At 31.8% G+C, this 14,886-nt stretch overlaps 1 protein-coding gene across 3 annotated transcripts; it reads right to left on the bottom strand.

The window, feature by feature from the left end:
* Positions 1-3,458: 3,458 nt before the first annotated feature.
* Positions 3,459-10,357, bottom strand: LOC147407756 (protein PIN-LIKES 3-like). Of its 3 annotated transcripts, none has more exons than XM_086436499.1 (11): positions 10,225-10,357; positions 8,017-8,171; positions 7,638-7,717; positions 7,392-7,516; positions 6,099-6,220; positions 5,402-5,635; positions 4,742-4,834; positions 4,474-4,574; positions 4,286-4,338; positions 4,029-4,214; positions 3,459-3,751 (listed from the first exon to the last, which is right to left on the bottom strand). In XM_086436499.1, the coding sequence occupies exons 2-11, from the start codon at positions 8,149-8,151 to the stop codon at positions 3,696-3,698; spliced, it is 1,185 nt and encodes a 394-aa protein (XP_086292625.1). In that variant the 5' UTR covers positions 8,152-8,171; positions 10,225-10,357; the 3' UTR covers positions 3,459-3,695. The 3 variants fall into 3 exon arrangements, with proteins under 3 accessions (XP_086292625.1, XP_086292624.1, XP_086292626.1); XM_086436498.1 differs by having other exon boundaries at positions 3,459-3,732; positions 10,225-10,356; XM_086436500.1 differs by lacking the exon at positions 8,017-8,171 and having other exon boundaries at positions 3,459-3,732; positions 10,225-10,307.
* Between the last annotated feature and the right edge of the window lie 4,529 nt (positions 10,358-14,886).

Here is a 14,886-nt window from a genome sequence, read left to right as displayed (position 1 = left end):
CCAAGTGAGGGTGCGCCCATGAGGAATTAATACTCATATAGGGTATCAAACTCGTGACCTACGGGAATTAACTGCTTATCGGTCCGAAATTTCCATTGAGCCAACCCCTTAGGATTATCAAATACGAACATTAATCACCCAACAAATTATAAATTGATGATTGGGCATGACCCCATAAAATTCTAATGTACTCGCGTTAGCACTACAAGAAATCTAATATTTAACCGCAACATTTTTCATCACTAAATATTTAAAAATTGCTACTAAAAGTTTTAGTGACAGTATTTTTATAACGGCTATGTCACGGTTAAAAGTGTTATAGCTAAATGTTTTAGTTGCAACTTTTAAAAAATAACACTAATGATTATACCTTTAATTACGATAAATAAATCATCACCAAAAGTATAATATTCAGTCACAAAGAATATTGCGACTAATATATAAAGTTGCCACTAAAATTTATCAAATAATTTATAAAAATGGACTTTTAATGACAACTTTAGGTAGTAAGTAAAAGTAGAGTTAGTCACAACTATAAATAGTAACTAAAATTGCTAAATTTAGTGATAATTTATTTTTTGTGGCTAAATACAAACCGTTAGCTACAATCACTAATAGTCACTAAAAAAATTTAAGTTTGGTGTCGAATTACTTTGCTAATAAAAGTAGACTATTAGTTTAAAAAAAAAAAAAAAAACCATCACTAATTTGCAATGAGCCCAAATGGTTGATGTTCAGGAACTCCTTTTGTTTCTCATAAACTAATGAAATAATATTATCCAAAATATCCTTTGGATAAAATACATTAACCTTAAGAAACAATGGAATAGTGATTTTATATCACCAAACCCAATAATTTTCTGTAATACATTGAGGACAAGGTTGAAAAATAATTTACCCTTGAAGTTAAAAACTTGAAGATGATGAATATCCTAGGAGAAAAAAATCTAATCAGGAGGTTTAGGTTTAAGGTCGACATCTTGACAATAAGGGCATTTATATCATTTTATATTAATATCTCATACAAAACCTGGGTCAACGGAGATAAGTCATCAATTTGAAAACACAGGGATATCACTGTAAATGTAGTGGCATGTTTAAATCACCCTTTTATTTCATCCGACCCACTGTTGATCCACCTAACCTTGAGGCTTTTATTACGAAATGATTGAAAAGCTCAAAATCTTTTTAGGTAAGATGATGACTTAGGGACATTATTTGGACCCACCATTTGGACTCATTGCACCTGCTAAAACCACATTTTTTTCGTGAGACGTCCAGAAGAAAGTGGGTGCATTGAGCATAAAAGGTGGGCGTAAATAAAACAACCCTTGTAAGATATTTTGAACAGTGTTTAACGTGTTGGTTGAGCACTTAGTAACCTAAAATACGAAACTTTTTATTTTTTTTATTTTTTTTTGATAATTGGGTATCCTCCAGTAGACAGTGAATCGGGCAGTATCTGAACTTTGCCCAGTTCATAGACCATTGTCCAAGGACTAGTCCTAGGGAACGTGCAACGCCCACACACCACAAGCACCAAGTAGGCGAGGGTGCGCTCATGAGGAATTAATGCTCAGATTAGATATTAAACTCACGACCTAAGGGAATTAATCGCTTATCGATCTGAAATTGCCATTGAGCCAATCCCTTAACATTATCAAATACGAACCTTAATCACCCAACAAAATAGAAATTGATGATAGGGCATGACCCCATAAAATTCTAATGTACTCACGTTGATTGCACTACAAGAAATTTGATATTTAACCGCAATCTAAATGTTTAAAAATTGTCATTAAAAGTTTTAATAGCAACATTTTTATTGCGGCTATGTCACGGTTAAAAACGTTATTTAAAAAATGCCACTAAAGATTATACCTTTAGTTACAACAAATAAATCATCACTAAAAGTATAATATTCAGTCACAAAAGGCATTGCGACTAATATATAAAGTTACCATTAAAATTTATCAAATAATTAATAGAAATGGACTTTTAGGGACAACTTTAGGTAATCACTAAAAGTAGAGAGTTAGTCACAACCATAAATCGTCATTAAAACTATTAGATTTAGTGATAATTTATTTTTTGTGGTTAACTATAAACCGTTAACGACAATCATTAATAGTCACTATAAAAAAATTAAGAATAGATTTGATGTCGAATTACTTTGCGACTAATAGTTACAACAAGAAAACCTTCACCATAAATCTCTAAAAAAAAATTAGTGACATTATTTCAACATAAATTGTTCAATTCATCACAAAAAAAAGTCTTGATCATAAAGATTTTTAGAAGTTCTACATCATGTCTCTAACTTGCAAATAAAACACTTGACAAATGAATTATATTACGATAAATTAAATAAATAGATCATACATATATAATTGGACCAAAAGTAGACCTCCTTAGAAAACAAAATTCAACTGAACCTCTTTTATAATTTGAACATGTGGAATTATAACACACTTGATAAGAACCGTTTATATTATAAAGAAAAGATTCCCATTAAAAAATATAAATCCATATAAGAAAATCACAACAATCATTCATATTAATATATTCAAGATGAGCACATTTTTATCTTCTAACAAAAGATATAGCTACATCACATCATTGATCGTCTCCCTTCAAAATATATATATATATATATATATATATATATTATATACTAAGCGATAGAATATAAAAGAATAATTTCAAACTTAAAAATAATAATAAATACATGAAAGAAACATTGGCAATCATAGTAATCATCATCATCCTAAGTAAAAACATTGATACCTAATTCTATTTAACAAGATTTGGGTGTTCTAGAGGAAGCTGTGCAAGATTTGGAGGTTCGTGGGAAAAATTACTGTTCTCATCCATATAGAGAGCCATATATATAGTTTGGGTTAAATGGTGGAACCTATGTAAAGAAAAGCAACACCTGCAGGCAAAGCAATGCCACATATTAGATGACGCTATCACCCCCTCAAAGGGATCAGAACACAAAGGAATTCCAAGAAACAGGGCAACCAGTTTTTGCAGCATTAACATTGTTCTGATTGAGTGCAGATTTCATGCCAGTATTACAAACCTTAAATATGATACTAGCCATTGATATGGTAATAAAGTTGCACCAACTTCAATGCCCACAGCTCTGCAAGCATCGTCTTCACTGTTACTGGGGAGCAAAACAGAGGTATGCTCTCACAAGGTCGCACACTCTTGAATAACAGTAGACGGTTAAGGTTTTGGAGGGAACACAAAAATTGGAGCCTGACAGTAGTTATAATTTTTCCCATGTTATCCCCCTTCTAACATGTTCTATTGCTTATGTTTCTCCCCTAATAGAAACACCTGCACTCCCAACATCGAGATAAGTTGTGGCTCCTTTGTTTGTAGCTATTCTGCATCGAAACCTTTATTTTTCTCATATGTACAATGTAGTGCACCATGGATTAATTCCCTTTACTTCAATAATAATAAAATACCCCATAATTTGCCTCTAAAGATGAATACAAAGTGGATGGCATTACATTTTCCATGTAATCCATCATCGTGTCCACATATGCAAATTCATGATGCCCATAGGTGGCATGGCATGAAGAAAGTACAATTAAGACACCAACCACATGAACAAGATGCACCAAAGTGTTAGTGAAACTGAAGCCAAGGCATAAGTCCATAGCATGATAACAGAACACTCACTCTCCCCTGCCCCAAACAATTGGGTAATTGTACCTGTAAAATTTAGCAAAAACTGTGTCAAGAAACAAATAGAATTAATGGGTCGTGATAAAATGACTCGCCAGGTGGCATACTCAATCGACTCACTGACGTGACAAGTTCGGAACCGTAGATCTTTACACTTCGGGATACATGATTGCACTTCCCCATTAAAAAAATGTATCCCGAGGTGTAAAGATCTATGGTTTCCAAACTTGTCCACATCAGTGAGTCGATTGAGTATGCCACCTGGCCAGTCATTTTATCAGGACTCTTATTTAATTGAGGATTAAATCTAACAATTAACATACCTATGGCAATTGCAGGTGGAAGTGCAAATTGAAGTAGAAGAGCAAACTGATACAATGGGTCTGAGTGGATCAAACCAAAATGGATTGCCCCTTTAATGATGAAAATGCCAAACAGTGGCAGAAGAATATATCGAACTATTATTATCCCAATAATGATCGATATCTGAATTCTTGACGCTTTTAAGCCTGAATGTCAAGACCAAGTATTGATCAACAACTTGATATTACAATGTTAGTATGTGATTTATCGATCTTACCCTTTGTAAGGTTTCCTCCCATTATCAGTGATTGTACTGGAATGGCTCCATCACTGTAGACAAGAAGAGAGAGAAAAAAAATCTTTTAAGAAATTAAAAAATATATGTAATGGTTTGTGTATGTCGATGATACTGATGATTAAAAATAAATATCAATTATCTAAATATAACGGAAAATATGATCATACCCAAGCAAGGAAGTGGAGTCTTGGATCACACGAAGAGGTGCACTTTCACCAATCATTGACATTCGTACTTGCGGAGCAATTCCAACAACAAACCCAACAATCTATACAAGAAAACTGACAACAGTGAAGTCTATGGTTCGCTCTCTAGTGAATTTTCTAACTCCAAATATTTATCATGACTGAAAAATGTGTTCCATAATAGGTGTTTATGGATAACATGAGAAATGCCTTTAAAAAAACAAAGATATAACATAAGAAATGAGCATACCGTTCCAATCGTCGAAGGTGCAAACAACATTTTCATGTTGATCTTTCCTGCAAACTTCCTTAAATGTTGTTTAAACTTAACTAAAATCGTCACCTGTTTTGGGGCTCGGAGAAAAAAGAATATAATCATTATCACCCTTATTTCACTCTGATTTTATATTGTTTATTATAAACAAAAAACATTAATTTTTCAAATATTGCCAAAAAAACAACTTTAAATGTTCGACCATCCAATATTTTCCAAAATCATTGGACTGTCCCACGTTTTAGCTTCCTACCTTTCATTACATGCCTGAAACAACCCTTTACATTAATCACTGTTTTATACCCTAATTTTAAGTAGTCCATGATCCTTTCTAAATCACAGAACCATCCAACATTTTGAGATTAACTTAGCCAAGTTGCTACTACATTATCTAGAATTTAATGCAACAATTGGAATTCTAAAGCTTGTTCACTCCCTTCTTGTGCCGTATGTGTATTGCACTGATTTCACATTATGGCACACGAATTCCTCTAATTAGCAATTTGAGAATGATTATCAATGTTTTCTCTGGTTAATTAAAATAATTTTATTTTTAAACAACATGAAGCATCCACATGTGTGCATACAAACACGAATGAACACAATTGTAGTTAGGAGAAAGAAGGGAACATTAACCTCGACTTTTTTATTGGATCTATTGTAAGGAAGTGCAAATTGATCTGCATTATCCTCAGAGATCGAGCAGTCTTTCAATGGAAGTGGTACTATACTGCAGTTCTCAGGGTATTGTTTTGAGGTTTCTTCAGTTGGACTATTTATCGAAACACTTACTTCAAGCTCAGCAGTTCTTGTACTTGACGAAATCCGCACGATATTGTAGACATAAGTCCACATATATATGGCTCCCACCTGAATAAGTAACTAACACTAGTAAATTATCTTCCATGGTGAAGTGCACTCAAATTTTCTAAATATAAAATTTACATATAATTTGAACGAGACAAGTATGGCTAAAAAAATGGTAATCGAGTAGTTGGAGAGAGAAGTGTTTTAGAAGGTTAGGAGAGTAATTGAATGGTCCATATGTGAGTCAAATTGTATCGTATGCAAGAACAAAGGATTTTGATTTAGCTATTGACATAAAACATTTCCATGTCAATATCACAAGTTAATCATTAAAATAATAACTTGATATGAAGTTCACTTTAAAAATTTTAAAAAAAAAAAATGATTTTAGAATTTAAGAGTGTGTTTTTTGAGGATTTCTTATTTTATCTTCACTTGTAGTGAAAACTCCTCGTCCTCCACTTCTATAAAAAAAAATATTGAAAATTAATTTTAGAATCCAAAGAAGAATACTTAAAGAACATACCGCCATAGAGAGTGAAGCATAAGCCATTGCGTATGTATGGCAGACATCAGGAGCTCCAAATAATTTGCTATTCCCTTTACAAACTGCTGGGATGATAATGAGAAGCATGTTCCCCAAATTTCCTGTTCATATCAAACCAAGAACATTTAAAACCTCCCCACTTTGTGTTATGAGATCTCTAGTATTCTTAAGTTGGGCTTAGGCTTCAAGAGGAAAATTACGAATAAAGAGTCCTTTCTATTTCCTCGGTGGACGTAGGTAATTTGTTAAATCACGTAAATCCCGTGCTCTTTGTGTGATTTCTTTCCTTTTATCTTTAATTTACTCTTGTTATGCTTATGCACTTTGAAATTCCAATGGCAATAGTTGATAGTATTGTTCATCCTAACATTCATCATCGTCGTGACAAACATGAAGACTGAGGGTTGGATCAGAATCCTCAAGGTACCATATCTATATTTCCCAAAATAAGCGTAATTAGATAGTTTCTGTCACATTTTCTCTCCATCAAACGAACTCAGTTGATTTTTCACAAATCAATATAAATGATTCAAACTTGTTTCTTTTTGAAGTAGGATCCGGATTTTTAACGTAAGGCGTTCCAGTGCACTATTCATTTTAATTTCAAAAATGGTAAATTATCGGAATAAATATTTTTACCAAATAAGACAAAAATAGAGAAATTTACCAAATCATAGATGAGAGATCTTAAAATTAGCACCGACATTACACATATCAAAACTTTTACCATAACACATTTTTACTGTTATGATAACTACGTTTTTTTCAAAAAGATAAGATAACAGGGAAAAATCAGTTTTTTACCAAATTAATTTACCAATAACCTTTTAACAATTAAAAAAAAAAAAAACCTTATTTCACCGAAAGTGTTTTTTGACAGACTTTGTAAATAGTGCGGAATGTGTCTGTCCTGAAAAAGAGTCGTGCTGGGGTGACACAAGGGTGACAAAAAGTCATGGTGTTGTGCACATTACCGTAGATGCTTTTCTACGATACACAAGTTAAAAGCATCTACGGTTATGTGTTCACCACCACATCATTTTTGTCACCTTTGTGTCTCTGTTTGTGTCATTCCAGCATTTTCCCCCAAAAAATAAGATGATTTCATAGCATGTTTTGGTAATTCACCAGAAAAATCAAGTTAAATTACAAAAATATCCTTCTCAAAACCAATAATTTACCATTTTCGAAATTAAAATGAATAATCTGCCTCAACTGAAATTTCTCAAATTTTCTTTACTTTTTTTTTTTTTTTTTGGGTTATTTAATTACCTGCAGCACAGCAACCCAAGATGAGGCCCCTAAGATGTGAAGGAGCTCTTGTAATTTGGATAACTATCCATCCCAGCACTGAACCAATGATAAATGTGAAAAGGACATTCAATGGCAAGAACCACCTAATTGAATTGATCATAATTAATTTATAATTTAAGAGAGAAAATTAATCAACTAAAAGAACATAATTGGACAATATATATAAGTTGCACCCTAGTTTGAGTAGAATTAAAAGAAACTCACAACTTGACCATGCTTTCCAATGTTATTGTTTTAGCCAGGTTTGCGATTATAAGAGCTGGACTAAATACATAAAATACAACCTGTTTACAAACAAAAGTTCATTTTTATTGTTAATTTCAAAGACATATTTGAATGTCTAAAGCAATAATAACAGTAAAATAATAATAATTAATTTTGATTATTACTGGCCAAAGAGTCGTCGGATGATCCAATTTGAACAACACATCTTTGAGGGACCATAGCTCAATCATTTTGATTATTTGTAAACACCCTTTAACACAAATTTACTTATTTCTACCTAAGGCATTAAAAAGAAGGAAAACTAGCATTAAAAAATTAAATAGGAAAAAAAATTGCATGAATAATAACAATGACTTACATTGTTAAAATGCTTTCTTGCATCCTCCCCTAAGATATCTACACGATCTAGAGCGAGAAATGACCCGACAGAAGTCACCAAAATTACTTTCAGAACTGCCATTGATGCAGTGAAGAAAAGATCCAAAAGCTTCATGTTGAAATTTTCTCACAAATCTGGAAAAAAAAAATATTGGTTTGCCACTCATGTCTTAAGATCATGATGTTCAAATAAACTCCTTATGATACAATATCTCGTATAATTAGCTCAAATCCAAAACATTTTTGTATATCCCACTATATTATGCATTAAAGGTAATTGTGTGTAACCATTAAAATTTGGAAATTACCAAGGAAATCTAACATCAGTGATAATTTCTTAGATCATTAATCCAACATGTATTTGGGTGGGACATTCAATGGATTTGTTCATTTAACTAGAATTTTTTTTATGATAAATGGTGAGTGTAGAATGATAAACTTACAATTTCGTAGATTTAGAATTTTGATATATTTCAATGTCATGTAGGAATGAATAACAAAGAGATACGATGTAATTTTGAAGATTTTGTCATGTTTGATCCTAGTGTCCATTTCACCCCTATAACATATGTTCTTTTTTTGGGTATTTCAGAATGATCTATTTTAGTGTTGAGTTTGAAATCAGGCTCTATGATTTATTGTTGAGGATCCACGCTTCGATCTTTTAAAAGGTCTCGATGGCCTTTTAATGGTGAGCTTCTTTACGATGAATGGAAAACACCCTTTAAATAATCTTTTTTCTTATAACCTATTGAAATTCTCAAGGTTCATCTTCAATCCATTATTTTCAACTTCTTGGACATAGAATCTTTTATGTTGAAGGTGAGGGTAAGATGTTTTTGGGATTTTGGAAAATAAAAATCGAAGGTTTTTGATAAAAGATGAAGGGGACATATCTCTAATTTCCACCAAACTTGGAGGGCTGCTTCAAAATCAGCTGACCTCAAAAATAATTTGGTTATATAACATGATATTCCTTAGTAATAGGACTTAAAATGTCTCGAATTGGGAAAAGACTTTGAAGTGGGCAGCTCGCTACAAAATTTTGAAGGAATCCCCTCCTTTGGATTACATGTGGCAATTCCAAGTAGGTATTTCAAATTTTGCAAAATTGCAGGGGTGTGAAATAAATTCAAAATGCTACGTGTCTTGTAACGAGGAGGGTTCCTTCAAATTTTGAAACAGGCTGGCCACTTCAAAGTCAGACTCCTCGGATTCGACTATTCATATTCATATTTGAATTTCCTTATCTAGATCTGGATCTGAATCCGTATCCGACTTGAATCCTACTAGATAAATCATATATGAATCATTTTGATTTCATTTAATCTAGTTCCGGATTTAACCCGAACAAATTGTTTGATTTGGGTTGGATAATTTCCAATAGTTCAACATATTTTTCTTTTTTACTTGTTTGTTATTTATTAAACTATTCTATCTTACCACTATAATTATTTTATTTTATAAAAATTTATGTTTCATTAAGCTAGTAGAAAAAGATATATTGAAAAGCCTAAAAATATAATACGAATCTAGGCAGATATGTAAATGGATCAATATTCGACTTGAATCCATTTTGGATCACACATGGGCATCAAACCATATTCGACCCTTTCTTTTGTGTGGATCTACTTCAAGGACCCAAACCAACTAATTTAGATTTCGGATAAAATTCAAAGATTTTATAGTCTACTAAGTAAACTAGTTCCCCTACTTAGACAAATTTTCATGGGCTATACCGAAAGAAAGCACTAACCTCAAAATAATTTGGTTGAGGCTTGTCGTCAAAACAACAACTAAGATGAAAGAATACTTAGGGATTCTAAAAAAAACTGCATTTATCCCTAGAAAAAACCTTGCTGATCGCTAGGAAAGTAATAATAATCTTAAGAACTACGTACTTAACCTCTTATCTTGGCCTTTAAGAACAAACCATTATGTTACTTAACCTCTTATCTTGGCCTTTAAGGACAAACCATTATGTTAGTAATAAAGACCACAAGTGAGGTGTGATTTTATAATAGTGTGGTAATATTACAGTCCCTCAAACGTGGTTTAAGATTAGAATTGCCCATCTCATATTGTCACCAGCTCTAACAGAATTGCTCCACCAAAAGTTATGGACGAAAATATGGACAATTTCTTGATGCATAGTTTTAGAAATTAATGCCAATAAATAATAACTCACCAACTCTAATAGAAGTTTGTTAATAAGCTTCTTCCACGCAAAATCTCACGTAGAAACCCAAGATCAAGAATTCGGAGCTAATTAAAAACACGTAGCGAGCTTTGTGGAACGATCACGAAGTTTATAGGTATATATATATATATACTATCCACGTACACATTGCAAGATCACTAATAGCTGTGATGCCATGTGGACGGTTCCAAAGTTACCCACGTGGCAAATTCTCATTAGACTAGAGATCTGCTTATTTTTGTAGCTGATAAGAATCCAAAATACATGTGAGCAAGAATCAGCAAAGCATTAATTCTTTTGTGTGAGTGGAGTCTGACACATTATTAAGTTCAGGATGATTTAGACATTCTCCCTCTATGTTTTGCTCAATATTAGAGATACCCCTTGAGTTTTCAAACTCATGATTTGCCTATGTTAACCTTGACTTGGTCTTTTATGAGAGAATTAACAAAAAAAAACCCTAAATGCCTTCATTTTAAAATTCTAACAGAAAACCCCTTGATATTATCCCCAAATCAGTTATTTTCAACTTATTTAGATTTTATCTTCCTCACTCTTTAAATCTCAATATTGTTTATAGAATTTTTGAGAAGTACAAAGATTGATTTTTTTCAAAATTAGTCATCTTCAGTTTCTTAGATAAAATCTTGTACACTCATTTTCAACCTAAAAACTCTACCTACTTCAATCTACAATTAAACCTCAACAACGGTATAGGATTCCTATAGAAATATTAGACAATGTCTAATTTTGGGTTTTAAAAAATTTTATGGGTTTTCGAATATAGATTAAGATAAGATTGAAGATTTGGAGCAATAGGTTAAAAATTAATACTTGTGAGGCTGAAGATAACCAATTTTCTTGACTTTTTTTTACATTATTAACTTTGAAAATAAGAGATTTTTTGGAAGAAAAAAAATTAAGTGGTTTTTGGGTAGAGGTTGTAGGCAAGGGTATTTTGATCATTGTTTGTTAGTCTCTCTGATAAAACCTAGGTCAAGAGAGAAATGTCTTCACTTTGAAAACCCAGGTGGTCTCTTTAATATCGAGAAAACTATGAAGGGGTATGTATAAATCACCCTTAAGTTTCATAGTGGAATCTGACTCGTACTCAAGCGAGTTATCAAACGAAAAAACCAAATTACTATCTACGGTTTGGTGCTTAAAATAGTAAATTTCCCAAACACTTGACGTGGAGCATCAACGCGTTGATGTTGATTGTTGAGAGATATAAACAAATTAGTTGACGTGACTTCCTCCAACATTTCGTTCAACACTGACGTGGATTTGTGCTCAGAATCATAGATGTTTTTTCTCGAGATACGGTTGAAAAGCATTTATGATTATGACCACAGTTCCACGTCTGCTCAGTGTTGAACACAGTATCTTGTATAGTCACTTTAGCATTAATGTTATGAGTCATGATAATATGACTCGTTAGACAGCATACTCAATTGACTCCTTGACGTGGATAAATTCAAAAATGGTAGATCTATACATCTTGGGATACAAAATTGCACTTTCCCCCAAAAAAAAATGTATCTCAAGACATAAAGATCTATGATTCCTAAACTTGTCCACGTCAAAAAATCGATTGAATATGCCACCTGTGAGTCATATTATCAGGACTAATGTTATTTGAAAATGAATAATGATTTACTAACTCCCCACTCTAACATACTCCCCCATACTCTCTTGACGTGGCATGTGTTAGAATCATATATTTTTTTATTTTATTTTTTGTTACTCTGGATACCCAATTGCACATATTTATGAAGATGTGCGGTTGTGTATCTCAAGAAAAAAAATCTATGATTCTAACACATGCCATGTCAGGAGAGTACGGGAGAGTAAAAAATCATGACTCTTTGAAAATGTTATAAGGCTTTCCATCAAAGAGATGGTTGGGATACAGGGATTACTTAGAAAAATGTGCGGCTGAGATAAAACCTTTACTAATTCTTAAAATGACAGTACTGATCTATAGGAAATTTGATTTCTTAATGTTTGAGGCAGAACATCAACCATGATTCAAGACTAGAAAAGTTAAGTAGATTTAAATGGACATACAACTAAGTGGTAAAGGTTCGAGGAGAGTTGATTGCATGACCGAGGTTCAAGTCCTATGGAACCGACCTTTACTTCCATTAATCACGAATCCCTTACTTGCCTAGTAAAAAAATCCACCAGTTATCCATTAATAAACAAACACGTCTAAATGCTTAATTGAATTGTCATATAGGTTAATTCATTCATTTAAAAAAATAATAATACTCAACTAGAGCCCTACTTAGTACATTACAAATCATGTGTATTTGCAAATGTTTTGCAATGAAAATTTTGTTGTTGTTTGGTAACCAAAGGAAAATCTCTTGCGAAATCATTTTTGTGTTTAGTTGATATTCTTAATGATTTTTTTTTTGGTACAAATTTTTGGTTAATTAAAACGTGGAAACAATTTCAACATATTTGACCCCATCAAAGAATAAATTCAAATTACAAAAGCACCCTCAATACTTGTAAATATCAAATATCCTTATCCAAGGAATAGTAACCTACATATTGATCAAATTACAAAAGTATTTATCATCAAAGAAATTATTCAAATTACAAAATACTTTTAGTGCTTGTTACAATAATATGCATATGAATTTTTATTTTATAAAAAAAAAAACTCCAATGATGAGGAATATATTGAGGGGTATTTTATACAGTTTATATGCTAGTAAATATATATTTGATGTGATGTACTTTTGTGTATTCTTATTATAGCAAATATTAGAGGGCTCGTTTTGTAATTAGAAAATTTTCTTAATGAGGGTAATTTTTATAATTTTGATATGCAATTTTATGGATTTTTTTTATCAGGATTTGTTTGATTATATTTTAGTGCATATTATTGTAACAAGCATTGAGAATATATTTATAATTTCATTAATTTATTTGAAAAAAGGGTATTTTAGTAATTTTGCGAATGATTTGCAGTACCTTTTGTGCTGCAAATTATTTGCCGAAATTTCATCAAATATATCTAACTTAAAATATGGTTCAAACATGGGTTGATGTCCCTTGATCCGAGTCAAATACGATTCCATCCTTATATCTGCCAAGATTCGAATGATATATTACTTTGCAAGTTGTATTGCTATATTTTTTTTAAAAAAATTACTTAAAGGACCCTCGAGGGACTTCTTTCTAAATAGTTCCTAAGTTTTTTGACTTAACTAAACATGACATTTAGTAAACTTTTCTTTCTAAATGGTCCCCAAGGACCATTTTTGACGTGTGAAATACCCAAATTACCATTTTGTCATTTTCTTCACATAGTTAGGTTTTCCAACAGTAATTGCACTCATTTCCAAGATCTTTGATTATGAATGAAGAATAAATCATGATATTCTCTTGATTTTGAACATCTAGATGTATTTTATTTACTTATTTCGATGATTTATAAAAAGAAAATTGAAGAATGAAGTTGAGATTTGATTTTTTTTTTATGATTACATCGTAACTTTTGATTTGCAATTATAATTGATGCATTTGTTGGGTATTTCAAGGTGATTAACCAAATATCAAAATTGAAAAAGTGATAAAAATGAAAACTCTTATTTGCATTAGAGCATCGAGTTCACCACTTTTTATTTAATTATTGTCAAATTTGACGGAAATTAAATAAAAAGTAACTCAACAATAATTAAATAAAAAGTGGTGAATTCACCAATTCTTAACTTAGTATCGAGTTCACTGGTTTTTAACTTAGAGTCGAGTTCACCACTTTTTAACTTAATTACTGTCGAGTTAATGTAGATTGGATTTTTCAATTTTTTTCGTTTTTTCAATCTTGGTACTTGGTTAGTATCCTTGAAATACCCAAAAATGCATCAACTATGGTTGCAATGATGTATCATCAAAAAAATTCGAATCTCGACTTCATTCTTTAATTATTTTTATAAATCATCGAAATAAAATAAATCAATATATATATATAAAGAGGATATCATTCTCCATTCGTCATTCAAGAACAAAGATTGTCAAAAATGATTACAATTGCGGTGAAAAAGGGTAATTTGGGTATTTCACATGCTAAAATGGTAAAAATGATCTTCAAGAACCATTTAAAAAGAAAAAGTTTACTAAATGTCCTATTCAAATAAGTCAAAAAACTTGAGGACTATTTAGAAAGAAGTCCCTCCATTAGAGCCCTTTAAGTAATTTTTTCTATTTTTTAAATTATCTTTCAACAACCAACAACGGTTGAGTGTAATGGTCAAGGCGTCTCTTCAAAATGGACAGGACATAAATTCAAGTCATTATTTAATCACATTTTAGAAAATTTTATTTGAAATAATCTTAAGCGATTTGGCATTATCCGACCTGACTAACCTGAATCAATTAATTCGGTCAAATCGAATCCGGATACAGTTTTAATGAGAGTAAAATAGTTCGGATATAGTCTTAACTAGTACGATCCGAGTAGGATTCGGAATCCGGATATATACACACTCATAGCCGACCTGAACTGACCCGTTTTAAGCCCTAAGAGTCTACATGTATGAATTCTCATCGCACCATCAACAAACTCTTTTACAAGTGACGACAAATAATGTCTTAAAGATTAAGTGCCTCAGGTCACTAAAATCATCATCCACA

Source organism: Akebia trifoliata, chromosome 3 (genome assembly GCF_017979445.1).
Source record: "Akebia trifoliata isolate Shusen 1 chromosome 3, ASM1797944v1, whole genome shotgun sequence".
NCBI classification, from domain to species: domain Eukaryota; kingdom Viridiplantae; phylum Streptophyta; class Magnoliopsida; order Ranunculales; family Lardizabalaceae; genus Akebia; species Akebia trifoliata.
Note: the sequence above shows the minus strand (reverse complement) of the source record. Positions and strands in the feature narration are given on the sequence as shown.

What these genes read in the sequence shown, in the direction of transcription:
- LOC147407756 (XM_086436498.1), bottom strand. Translation starts at nt 8,151, where the DNA reads ATGAAGCTTTTGGATCTTTTCTTCACTGCATCAATGGCAGTTCTGAAA. An exon ending in TTGGAAAGCATGGTCAAGTT is followed by an intron (nt 7,517 to 7,637) that starts GTGAGTTTCTTT and finishes CAATTCAATTAG; the next exon opens with GTGGTTCTTGCCATTGAATG. An exon ending in GACTCCACTTCCTTGCTTGG is followed by an intron (nt 4,339 to 4,473) that starts GTATGATCATAT and finishes TCTTGTCTACAG; the next exon opens with TGATGGAGCCATTCCAGTAC.